The 13,038-nt window shown below is 38.5% G+C and overlaps 1 protein-coding gene across 2 annotated transcripts in view; it reads left to right on the top strand.

The window, feature by feature from the left end:
• Nucleotides 1-12,653, top strand: part of ATP6V0D2 (ATPase H+ transporting V0 subunit d2) — a 47,981-nt gene extending 35,328 nt beyond the window's left edge. Inside the window, exons 4-8 of one of the 2 annotated variants that reach the window (XM_004312917.4) lie at nucleotides 1,184-1,263; nucleotides 2,720-2,797; nucleotides 8,801-8,974; nucleotides 10,184-10,261; nucleotides 11,885-12,653. In XM_004312917.4, the coding sequence (XP_004312965.1) occupies nucleotides 1,184-1,263; nucleotides 2,720-2,797; nucleotides 8,801-8,974; nucleotides 10,184-10,261; nucleotides 11,885-12,046 (572 nt within the window). In that variant the 3' untranslated portion in view covers nucleotides 12,047-12,653. The remainder of the gene's footprint in view (nucleotides 1-1,183; nucleotides 1,264-2,719; nucleotides 2,798-8,800; nucleotides 8,975-10,183; nucleotides 10,262-11,884) is intronic. The other variant, XM_033843079.2, reaches the window with a different exon arrangement.
• The last annotated feature ends 385 nt before the right edge of the window (nucleotides 12,654-13,038 follow it).

Here is a 13,038-nt window from a genome sequence, read left to right on the forward strand (position 1 = left end):
GCACAGCTGCTTGTGTATGTTATCACAGTATTAGAAAATGCACTTTCAATTCACAGTTTTCTCCATGAATATAGTGTCGTACTATACAGATTCCTAGAAGTGAAATGGACATTAAAGAATCATCTGGTCCAGCTCCCTCATTTTTCAGATCAAGACAATGAAGTATACCAGATCACATGCAAACCATTTGTAGCTGAGAAGGAGTTAGGGCTCATCTCCCAACCTCCAAACCCCTGTACTTTGTTCCTGACCATAGCAAATAAATAATAGAACTTATAATTTTTCAAAAAATTAATTTTCTAGCTGGGTTTTGTATGTTTAGTTCCTTATCTTTTCATTTTAAATTTCTGTCTTAATAAGGCTGCATATAGGAAACATTTTGTTTTAGGAAATTTAAGAATGCCATTTTTCTGAGATGCTCAGGAGTGTCTGTCTAATGACCTGAAGCAATGATGAAATAAATAATAATTTCATTATAATTTGGCACTGACAACAGCTGTAGCATTTAAAATACTAATGGGATAATTTTATACAGTTATTGTCAGGAAACCTGGATTATAGTTATTCACTGTTGATCATTCATCAAAATAGTTGCTGTTTAAAACAAATTTTAAAAAGAAAAAAATTACATCTTTATTAAGTGTCCAGTGCTAATGGAGCATAGCATGGCAGAAAGAGGGTGAGTCTGAAAGCAGATATCCCTAAGCATGACAGGCTCTGCCCACCACCAGCCAGGTGACTTGGAACAATTCATTTCACTCCAGTTTCTTCATTTTAAAAACAATAATATCTTACTATAACAGAGTTTTGAAAACTAAGACGGTTTTAATACAACTCAATGATTGGCACATAGTAAGGTTGCAAATGGTAAATATTACTGTTATCTAAAGGCGGGTGTTGGGGGGGCTTCAAAAAGTAAACCATAAAGTGAGTAGTTCCAGGTTGTGAGGATTAAATAAGTTCAGGTATATCCAGTGTTTAGTGACAGCTTGCACAGAGCAAATGCTTCCTAAGTAATCACCCTTCTTGTCACCATCACTGTTAGCCTCACCGAGTCTGTGGATTGCCACTCCACAGTGTCCTAGTTAGGGGTGGGCAGAGGGTGGTGCGTTCAGGAGACATTTTCTACAGTTTATAATCATGTTTTGATTAATTTATTTTGTACAATAATTTCTGCTTTCAGCTCCGTTCTTTCAAGACTGTATGTCTGAAAATACTCTAGACGAACTGAATATTGAAATACTGCGCAATAAACTGTACAAGGTAACTGTTTCCCCCAATATTATGTTCTTCTTTATTACATAATGCATCATAACCAGAGTTCTTTATTAAATGTTACTTGCCTCTTAGCCAGCTGCTGAATTATGAAGCTAGGCATACTGGGGACAAAGCTCTTTTAGTCCTGGCCTGTCTTCTAGTTAAATACATGTATGTCAACTTGTCCCAGCCAGCAAGATCCTTGAGAGGATCCCATGCATCTCTATGTCCTTAACTCTTTACATGGTGCCTGGAACATAAAAGGTGTCAATTGGATGGATGGATGGATGGATGGATGGATGATGGGTGGGTGGACAGATGAGTGTGGTGAACCATATGAATCCATTTCTAAAGAACCAGCGTACATAGTGAACATTGTGTTATGTATGTCCATCTCTGTCCTCAATCCTGTTACCAGAGTCCCTGAATTTCACAGTTAATCTGTCCACACAATTTTAATCTACTGACAGTGTGCAGCATACCAAGATGACCATCTGTGGACACAACATCATAGGCACCACTTTGTATAATCTGACCAGCTGTCTGTCTGGACTACACTGCCGCCATTTGAGTCATTCTGTGTAATAAGGGCTGAGCAAAATATATCCATTTTCACTCACACCACTACAGCATCTTTGGACACTCTCATAAAGTACCTGAATGAATATATATATATATATATATATATATATATATATATATATATTCATATATGTATACATTGCCATGCTGTATATCTAGCTTCTTATGCTGAAACATGTGGGCCTCTCAAAAGCATTGCATTGCAGCAGTTTTCCTTTTTATATAAAGACTTATGGGCTTAGAGGAAGCATCCCTGAGATATAGCTAACAGAAGGTGCTGTTTTAAGCATTTATAGGCATTAGATCACTTAATCCACCCAGCAAAACGATGTGCCATCCCCATCCCTCAGATGAGAAAACTGAAGCACGGAGAGGTAAATTTACTTGGCAGAAGTCAGTTAGCTAGTAAGTAACAGATTTGGGACTCAAACACAGGGCTGCCTCTACAGCCTAGACTCTGCCTTTCCAGTGTATCTTCCATGCTCAATGCCATCCCAAATGTGTCTCCTGAGCACATTAAATATCAGCATAGGACCAAATCTAGACTTATTTGCAGAGCTCATAAGAGAGTTTGGCACTCTTGTTAGAATAGCAAGAATTAACAGTGAGAAATAATCCAAGAGGCATGCAAAAAAGTGCTTGTTGAGTAATTATAAGTTATGATAAGTACAATTTTGTTCTTTTGTGGAGTTCCTTTTTTAGGCTGTGCAATGTGCTTCAAGGTGAAAGTTTACACCAAATTTATTATAAAATATCTCCCTAGGGGAGAAGTAATTCAATTTCCATTAAAGAGTTTAATAACCCATGGAAAGCTGATCTAGAAATTTCCAAAAGGAAAATATATTCATTTTCTTGCCTTATGATCTTTCTTCTTTTTAAGTCTTACATCGAGGCATTCTATAAATTCTGTAAGAATCATGGTGATGTCACAGCAGAAATTATGTGCCCCATTCTTGAGGTAAGAAAGAGTCCTTGAATTTTTTTATGTCAAATAATGTGCTTATACACTTTTTATTTATATAATCCTACCAATCTTTAAAATCTTAGAAGTTCTTTTATTTAGAAATAAAATAGCAGTATATTTTATTGTTCATATATCATTTGATGTCTTCAGTTAAAAGAGGTATTTTCTTAGTTTTCTACATAGAAGAGTTACTTTGGAATTAGAAAAGAATGTTTTTGATAGAAGTTTGATCATGATTCACTTTGATGTAGTATGAAGAAAGCAGATTATAATTAGTTAAAAATTTAGTATGCTTTGGACAATTGGTGCACTATAGGTACTCTTATAATAATCACCAACTTCCCTCCCAAAATTGGGCAGCTGGGGACCCTCACAACTTGGCAACAAAGTCTACTGTGGGCATGGTTCCTTATATAAATCCTAAAATAAAGGTTGCCCCAAACAACCATTGAGCATCCCCACTCTTGGCAAGAAGATTCTATGGGTAGTGATTCACAGTTGGCATGCCCACTTAAACCTCACAATGTGTCAGATGCCACCATTGGTTCCAACCTCTCTAAAAGAGAATAATTATATTCTCTTTAATTCCTCTTTATCATCACAGATTTCATCTGTGCCCACAGGACCTCTTGCTTGCAATGTCAATCTGCACATGCATGAGGGACCCAGGCCAGAGATCAGAATGGTCTGAGGGGAATTCTGGGCGTAGTTTGCACTGAGTATTTGACATAGATCACTCTTGCTGGCTTCCTATTTCGCTTGGATCTTAAAAAAAAAAAAAAAAAAAAAACCATTCTGGGCTTAAAAAGCTCTTGCTTTGCCCTGTGAAACAAAGTTTTATCTAAAGAATATCTTTAACCATTAGATTATCTGTTACAGTGGCTTCTACACTGGTGGGTAGATATTTAAGCTGTTCAGTGACTTCTGATTTCAAGAAAAGCATGATAAGAACTACCCTTTGGGTATGAAGAGAAAAAAACCTGAAATAACCTCATCTGCATATATTTCAACCAAATGTTCTGAAACTGCATTTGATAAAATTAGCTCCTCTCAAATACCTAATTATTAACATCTTACAGTTAAAGATACTGTTAAAACTTTAAGGTCAAAGCAGTCCTTGAAGTCAGAACTCCTTGGAGAACTCAAAAAAATATTTTTTGTCTTTATCTATATTATACAGACAGTGCACATAGATAAATAACATTTTTTTTCATGGCATGCTAATTGTCAGAAAGTGAGTTAGTCTCTTCCAGACATGCTGATAACATAACACAAGCAGCCTAGTGACTCTATGAAGCTCCCCCATTTCTTTTCATAAATTTAACTACTAGCCACACTATAAAAAGCCACATTATCTCTGGCTCAAAAATGTAGTTTGGGGCTTCCCTGGTGGCGCAGTGGTTGAGAGCCCGCCTGCCGATGCAGGGGACACGGGTTCGTGCCCTGGTCCAGGAAGATCCCACATGCCGTGGAGCTGCTAGGCCCGTGAGCCATGGCCATTGAGCCTGCGTGTCCGGAGCCTGTGCACCGCAATGGGAGAGGCCACAACAGTGAGAGGCCCACGTACCGCAAAAAAAAAAAAAAAAAGTAGTTTGTACATGGCATAATTCCTGTGGTTTAGAAATGGTTCATGTACTTTATACCTACAAAATATGTAGGAAAAGATTAATGTTAAAATTAATAACCTTCACACCTGTCAGAATGGCTGTCACCAAAAGGAATACAAATAACAATTGTTGGCAAGGATGTGGAGAAAAGGGAACCCTGATACACTGTTGTTGGGAATGTAAATTGGTGCAGCCACTGTGGAAAATAGTATGGAGGTTTCTCAAAAAACGGAAAATAGAACTACCATATAACCCAGCAATTCCACTACTGGGTATATAGCCAAAAGAAACAAAAATACTAATTTGAAAAGATACATGCACCCTAATGTGCATAGCAGTATTACTTACAATTGCCAAGGTGTGGAAGCAACCTAAGTGTTCATCAACAGATGAATGGGTAAAGAAGATGTGTTACACATAAACAATGGAATACTACTTGGCCATAAAAAAGGATGAAATTTTGCCATTTGCAGCAACATGGATGGAATTGGAGGGCATTATGCTAAGTGAAATAAGACAGAGAAAGACAAATATTGTATGATATCACTTACATGTGGAATCTAAAAAATAGAACAAACCAGTGAATAAAACAAACGAACAAACAAAAAGCAGACTCACAGATATAGAGAACAAACTAGTGGTTACCAGTGGGGAGAGGGAGGGGGGCAGGGGTAATATAGTGGTAAGGGGGACAAAAAGGTTATTCTGGGATTATATGAAATGTGAAACTTCAAAATTGTAAAGCATTTAGTATTTAAAGAATCTTTCATTCAATAAAAAAAGAAAAAATAATAACCTTACAGAGGTATACAATGGCACTATTAATAGCTAACACTTATTATATACCAGATACTATCCTAAGTGCTTTATATACACAAATTCACTTGGACTTCAAAATAGCACAATGAGATGGGTAGTTTAGTACCTCATTTTCAGAAGGGACAACTGAGGTGCAGAGAAGGCTAGTAAGTTGCCTGATGTCAAACAGCTAGTAAGTGGCAGTGTCAGGATTTGAATACAGGTAGTCTGGCACCAGTTCTTATATGTTTATCTATGTTAAATTATGTCTACATCAAATTCACCTGCACAGTTCTTTTGTATAAAAACTGCTCTTCTGTGCTAATTCTTAAGCCAGATCATACTGCACATGCTACAAAAATCAGAAGTAAATGAGAATTATGTCTTTGTAAATGTAAAAAGGATAGCACAGTATTAGCAGAATGCTTATCACCAGGAGGATTTGGTCAAAATACTATATACCCTGTGTTCTCTTTGTCCCTTTCCTATACCCATGATACTACCTTATTAGATTAGATTTTTTTCAAGCTGTGTTAAAAATAAAAATCCATTTAACTATCTTTGTACATTTATATAAAAATATCAGTTATGTATGTTATGCAGTTATAACATTTCTAATGATATGATTGGAAGAGGCTTGTCAGTTTTATATAAATATACCAGATCATGTAATTACTTCCCCTTTTATTTGTGCAACTATAGAGCACTTAGAGTTTCTGAAGTTCTTCCATATTCTCATTTGATCTCATTTGATAGGAGACTTTAAAAGACTGAATACAGTGGAAGAGGGCATTAACCTAGGTTTGCAGGTTAAAATGGGACCTAATCACAAGACTGTAGCTTCATATTTAAAAAAAGAAATTTTTTATGGTGCAGACAAATGTGCTGCAGTGTACTGTTTGCCTCTTATTCCTGCTCTTCTGACAGTCTGTAAGGTTAACGCAGCAGTGAAAAATAAGCACAGAATATGTTTGTTTCATCTCCCTCGGTCAGTACACATGCTAATAAGGCTCCCACCAGGGAGACCCTTCCTCCTGTAAGGAACTGGCCAGAATTTTTGACTCGATGAGCCCAACTCCATCATGAGCAACGGATAATGGTTTTGAATACATCAACACTGCATGGTTACCTTTTGCAACAACAACAAAAAATAAGTTATGGTTTTAAAATGCGTGAGTGTTTGAAGGGTAGAGTGAAAGGAAAGACATCCGACGTACACTGTACCACACAGGCTGGCTGCCCTCTGAAAATGATACAGGGCTTACAGGAAACTAGTACCACCCCATCTACTGTCCTCCATAATCAGATGTCATAGCAAACTGTCTGCTTAGGGATGGTCAAAGACAGAATAGCTCCTTTACAATTCAAAAATTACAGTTCTTTTCACTGAGAGAATACACACACACACACACACACACACAGCCTCTAGGCTAGAAGTAGTAAAGTAGATAGACAGTTATAATAAAAGGGAAATTATAGTATAATAAAGAGTCAAAGGAAATCATATCTAATTAGAGAGGAAAGAGAAGGGCTTCTTAAGAAAAAGATTACATTTGATGGAACCCTCAAATGCAGGTAGGATTTCAACCTGGAGAGTCATGGGATGGAGTATGTGCTCTGTAGGCAAAGGGAACAAGTGTTAACCAGGACAAGAAGTTGGAAAGTGTGTGGCGTGTTCAGATAACCAGCCGCATCAGTCAAAGTCCTCTCTTCTTGGCATGGCTTGTGAAGCCTTTCCTATTCTCTTCCCAGCTACCTGTCCATCCTGCCTCTCCAGCTGCTTCCCCAGGGTTTGAGCTATGGCCATTCCTCCAAAATGTCATGCTCTACTCCATGCAGCTGCCTCCCCTGCCTTGCATACCTGCAGTGCTGCCTACCTGGCCCTATTTCTCTCCTTATTATTTTAACATTCTAGAACTAGAAAGGACGTTGAAGGTCATCTGGGACAATTAACTCCATTGTTGCTCCCCCTGCCCTATTATTTCAAGGTTTCCTTATTGCCATGAAATCTCCCTCTTGCATTTCTTCTTTTATTCCTGGACAGTCTGAAATTACCGACAGGACTGGATATATTCAGTAGCCAGAGGCAGCTGCCTTTGCTTCCGAATAAGCCCACTCCTCGCTTCTGGTGCACCCACAATTTCCATGAGAGCAATCAAAAGGATCAGAAGGAACCAACTCTCACTGTACTGATAGGAAACACCTGTTCTAACAAAAGAGTTCCAGTAAAATCTGGTGCAAGTCTGGATTTGTTATTAATTAGTCAAAAATAGTATTGTAGAGCAATTCATTTCAACTTTCGTGTGCATATGAATAAGCTCGGAATCTTGTTAAAATGCAGATTCTGGTTTACTAGGTCTGGACTACCGTCTAAGATTCTGAACTTCTAACGAGCTTCCAGGTGATGTCAAAGCTACTAATCCTTGAAACACACCTTGGATAGCAACATTGTAGAGAATAATAGAGAATTTTTAAAATAGTAGAACCATAGTAGAACCGTGGACCATTCCATTGGATTTAGTAAACAGTTAAGATCTTCCTGTGTCAGGCACTGGATATTTAAAATTGAACAATCAACGAGAGAGACATGATCTCTCAAAGATTTTAGAGTGTGGTGGGGTGAAAGACACATGCACAGATTTTAAAATAATGTGGTAAGTGCAGGTTGCTTTGAGTGGATGGAGAAGGCTTTCTTAGCCCAAGGATATCATGGCAAACTCCCATGGTGGGCAGAGGAGATGCCCATGGAGGACAGACTGAGATGAAATAGTCAGAGTAGGTAAAAGGAAAACTAAGAGGAGTCCAAAGGAAGAGAAGGCAATTTCAAGAAGGACTCCGTGGTTAGATAAGACAGAGAGGCCTGACGGGCTGGGAGCTTGGGTGCCTAGTGGTGCTCAACACAGAGAAGACAGGCCGGGAGTACATGTGACCCACTTGAGAGATCGTGTAGCCAAACCCCACCATTTACAAATAAGAAAACTGAGGCCCTGAGAGGAAGATCACTTGTCCCGAGCCCTGTAATCCTTAGCTACAGACTAAAATTTATTGATATCTAACCTAGAACTTTAAAGAAGAAAAACAAAACCAGGAAAGTACAAACGAATTGTAAGTAGCACAGTTTCATTACGTAAAAAATCCTACTGACATCAACAATCAGAAAGGGATGTTTAACATGCATGATATGCACATTTTGTGCTAAACACTCTGCTAAGCCCTTCTATTTACATTACCTTGTTCTATCTCTGAATCGACCCCAGCAAGTAGGTATTATTCCAATTATTATGGAAGACACATTTGAGACTCTAGTGGCCTACATGAGAGAGACACATGAGTAACTAGTAACAGAGAGCCTGGGAACTGAAGTTTAGTGGGAGGTCCTGGGCTCCTGGGCTGTTGTCACTGCTGTGTGATCCTTCTCTGGCAAGCAGAGTTACTCCGTTACAGGAAGAGACTACGGGAACATTAATAACACATGTCTGTATTATAATTAGACATAGATCAGGAAAGGAAAGCAAATCATTTTGGAAATGAATTTGTCTAGAGCGTCTAGTAGATGGTTCAATTTCACTGATTTTATGTCTTGCAAATTCAGTTTGAGGCAGACAGACGTGCTTTTATCATCACGCTTAACTCCTTTGGCACCGAGTTGAGCAAAGAGGACCGCGAGACCCTCTACCCGACCTGTGGCAAGCTCTATCCCGAGGGACTGCGCCTGCTGGCCCAAGCAGAGGACTTCGAGCAAATGAAGAGGGTAGCGGACCATGGAGTATGTGTTTATCCCGGGTTCCCGAAATGTCTTGTGTGGTTTCATCACCTGTACTTTAGAAGCCCGCATATCACATTTACACTTCCTATCTATCTAAAACATTTATAATGTTTGTGCAATAGAAAGCAGTATCTCTTGCTGTAATGTCTCTCCCAAAGAAATACGCTGAGTTTCTAACCCAAGCTATTGGTGTTTTTTAAGGTCCCTGCCAAGCAAGTACTTGTTTAAATCTCCAAGGAACGGTCATTTGACCCCCTTTTTTTTTTGAAGTGCTTGATAAAGCAAGTTCCCCAAGAGACTGGTGCAGTGTTCTGGAAATGTGAGCTCATGCCAGAGTTATGTAAAAGAGCCTGACCCAGCCATTCTTTCAAGTGCCCATTGGGCAAACAGTGTTAGGTACAGACTGTCTACTTGAAGGACAGCGGAAAATATGGACATACTGTTTATACCACTCCCTTTGCTCAGTGTCCAGGATTCGGGAAAGAAAGGAGGGCTGCTATGTCCTCTCCCACTCCAGCACCCAATTGCTCTTAGAGAGCCTGAAGCTTCTTAGCTCAAGGTTATAACCTCATCCCCTGGTACCGTTCCTTCTGACCTGCAGACAATAACATACAGACCCTCCAGGTAGCTTTTCTAGAACTGGGATGACACCCCTCTTATCTTTGCCTGTGGATTTCCGAAACCCTCCAGGAAAGATAAGCCAGCAGACAATGCGTGAACCTTTGTGACATCTCTTGTGTCACTGCAAGAGGTTCTTTAGCATAATATTAAAATTTGAGTTTCTCCCCAATTTCCACCCGTTCCTCACTTGAAATTCCATAATGAATTTTAATCAGTTTTCATCTCAAAGAACCCATGAAGCCATACTGATTAAACCACAAGCACTCCTTTAGCCTCTATAATGTGTCTAACTAGCCCTAAGAATCAAATGTGGAAATCAGCTCAGTATACACTGAAAGTAGAACTGCTTTTGCCTCTTGCCTTGTAGGCCTGAACAAGCCAATAGAATGGAATGCCATCTGTACTCTCGTTGCTTGGATTTTTTGGTATTTCCTCAAGAAGCCAAAGATCCTACAAGAAAAATTGTGGCCTTCTGGATAGATTTTCTAAGATGGGTGCACAGTTTCTATATTGCTGGAAAAATATAGTTTTTATACTTATAAAAAATGAAAATTTGTTAAAAAACAATTTCTTGTCTTTGTTTTTCAGGTATACAAGGCTTTGTTTGAGGCTGTAGGTGATGGCAGTGGGGGAAAGACATTGGAGGATGTGTTTTATGAGCGTGAGGTATGATGTAAATGGAAATGCTGCTAGCTTATGCACTCTTTTTCTCATACTCTGGGTCTTAGTATTTCTTTTTTTTTTTTACTTGGGTTTTCTTTTTACAGTTTTCTTTTTACAGTTGATCAGGCCAATTGATTATATACATTCATAGTTTGAATGGGTATTAGTTAGTATCTCTGCCTTGGAGAGTCAAGGCACTGTGGTTCACATATGATGGCTTCTTGTGGGATTGTCATATCCAGACAGATGTGCACATAGCAAAGCTCTGGAAGTAAGGCAGCCATTCTGTAATTATCTAGAGAAACAAAGCTAGGATGTTCTCATGATCACATATTGACTGTCCCCAGGGAGCACACCCTGTTAAGTGCATCCCACTCGAATCTATCCCTTTTTCAAGAAGGATTTATCACTCCTGCGCACAATTAGAACACTTAGGAATTATTTGCATGGAAATCCATCCCGTCTAGATTATTCTCTTTCCCTGAAAAGGCAGAAGAATACTTGATCCATTTATAGCCAATTCCTGAGCTACTGAAGTGTGCAACAAGAGGACTTCAGGGAAGTGTAGCCAGGTAAAGTCCCCCAAATCTGGAGACTTTTTTCTAGTGTACTTTATCCATTTCCCTAAAACCACTGGTCCTTCCATCTCAGTCTGATTGGAATTAACAGAGAACCCTGAAATTCACCCACACTTTAGGGTTAAACTGGCTTGAGAAAGCAGTATGGGGGTCTTCCTGTAAGTCCTACTCTAGGCATTTTCCAACAATTCTCTAGAAAGAAGTAAAAGCAATGCAAGTATTCCCATATAGTAGGGGTATTTTAAAATTCCACACTATTGCCCTTCTGCTGCAAAGACAGCTGTTAAAGGAGCTGCCCTTGCCAGGAAAAATGTGTGACGGTTTCTAAGAGCAGGGGGCCTCCCCTACCTGACTGCTTTGCTTGAGGTTTTCAGAATTACGTGTGGGACTCAGTACCTCTTCTCCTTTTTTCTAAATGGAAAAGAATAAAGGAATTGTTCCATTTTAGACTGTACCCCAGTTAAAAAAATGTTTTTTGAAAATTTTCTTTTACTGATCTGCCTTCTGCAGAAAAACACTATTCAACTGCATGTTAAGTTGCTGCAGAGCATCCTAAGGAAACTCATAATATCACCTGGTCCAAATTCCAGAGGCCTGTGCCATTACCCTGAAAGGGAGTTCAATAGCCTAAAAAACACCTTAAAATTTAAAAAATTGTGGCCAAGGAAAAATACTTTATCTAAATGAGACCAGCCTACTAGCTAGAAGCCAAATAAATATCACTACAAAGTCACACACACACACACTCCAAAGTCCTCCTAGGAATCTTGGTGCTAGCAGTGCTGCTGAGATTTGGAGCTTGTCTTATGATTTTACAAACTTACTTTTTACACTACTGTTGTCTGCCTTTCTCTGCAGAGTGACGCTCTCCCTTTAGACTTGCTGAATTTCCTACTGCTTTCCTTTCTTTGACACAATTTAGAAATTGTCTATTTAAATACAGATAAGCACTGCACAAGCACAAACCAGTCTGTAGCTTAATATTATTTAATTAAAGTAGTATGTTCCAGAAGAGTTGATGGTCCATGTTTTTTCTTTCCTTCCCCAGGTACAGATGAATGTGCTGGCATTCAACAGGCAATTCCACTATGGTGTGTTTTATGCGTATACCAAGCTGAAGGAACAAGAAATAAGAAATGTTGTGTGGATAGCCGAATGCATTTCACAAAGACATCGAACTAAAATTAACAGTTACATTCCAATCTTATAACCCAGTGAGGGGCCTGAAATGCATAAAATCATAAATGTTAAAAGGAAGTTACTGAGGGAAATAGGAGTCATGTTATATTATCTAGATCACACAAAACTAAGCCACGCTTCACTTCATGAATTGCAGACCGACTGGAAACGCAGCAAGCCAACCCTGAAACAAAGCATTTCTTTTTCTTCCAGAAGCTTCCACATCTTGCTTCCACATTTATGTCTCATTCTTCACCTTGCCTTAGACATTAATTTTAATTAACACTATGGTACTTTTCCTATTCTTATTTTTGTTCTTTTAAAAATCAAATCTATTAAAAGTATTTTGCTTTCCCATGATTCTCCACAGGCCCAAATACTGAGTGTCTGCTTTATTTTTTAACCGTCCATCCCTTCCCTAGGTCCACAAAAATCCAGAGCTGTACATAGCCAACATGGACCACATATGGTGGAAAATACCATATTTTTTTCTAATACACTTTGATCTGGTAGGCTTGGGAAAGCTACATAATTCCAAATCATATTCCATAGATGCAGGTAGTGTTACATTTGTTATTAAGGCTACCACTTATAACTAATTTTCTTACAACTTTCTTTAAATAAAAAGTATACCTCTCTTTCTTGCAGTTTCTTCATACTTTGCCTGAGAAGAAAGTAACTCCATTAGTTGTATTTTATTCATTCAGAAGCATAAATCACAGGTTCGGTTTACAAGATATGGATTCTCTATAAAACTTCAGTAGAACTGGTGCAGAGAGCTACCCAGAAAAAGAAAAAGTGACAAACACTGCTCTAGTGCTTTCTTCAAACATAAAAAATTCCTAAATAGAAAAATCTGTGTTTGCTATAGTTTAAAAATTAAACATATATCCATATTTGAAAGTTCTTCAAGTGAGAATATTTACAGAGAATATACATATACTGGTAACTAGAATTAGGCACAAAGACCAAGAAGTAAATCAATTTTTCTGCAAAATTTCAGAAATTTTTTTGTAGAACATT

The sequence above is a fragment of the Tursiops truncatus genome, chromosome 17, assembly GCF_011762595.2.
Source record: "Tursiops truncatus isolate mTurTru1 chromosome 17, mTurTru1.mat.Y, whole genome shotgun sequence".
Taxonomy (NCBI): domain Eukaryota; kingdom Metazoa; phylum Chordata; class Mammalia; order Artiodactyla; family Delphinidae; genus Tursiops; species Tursiops truncatus.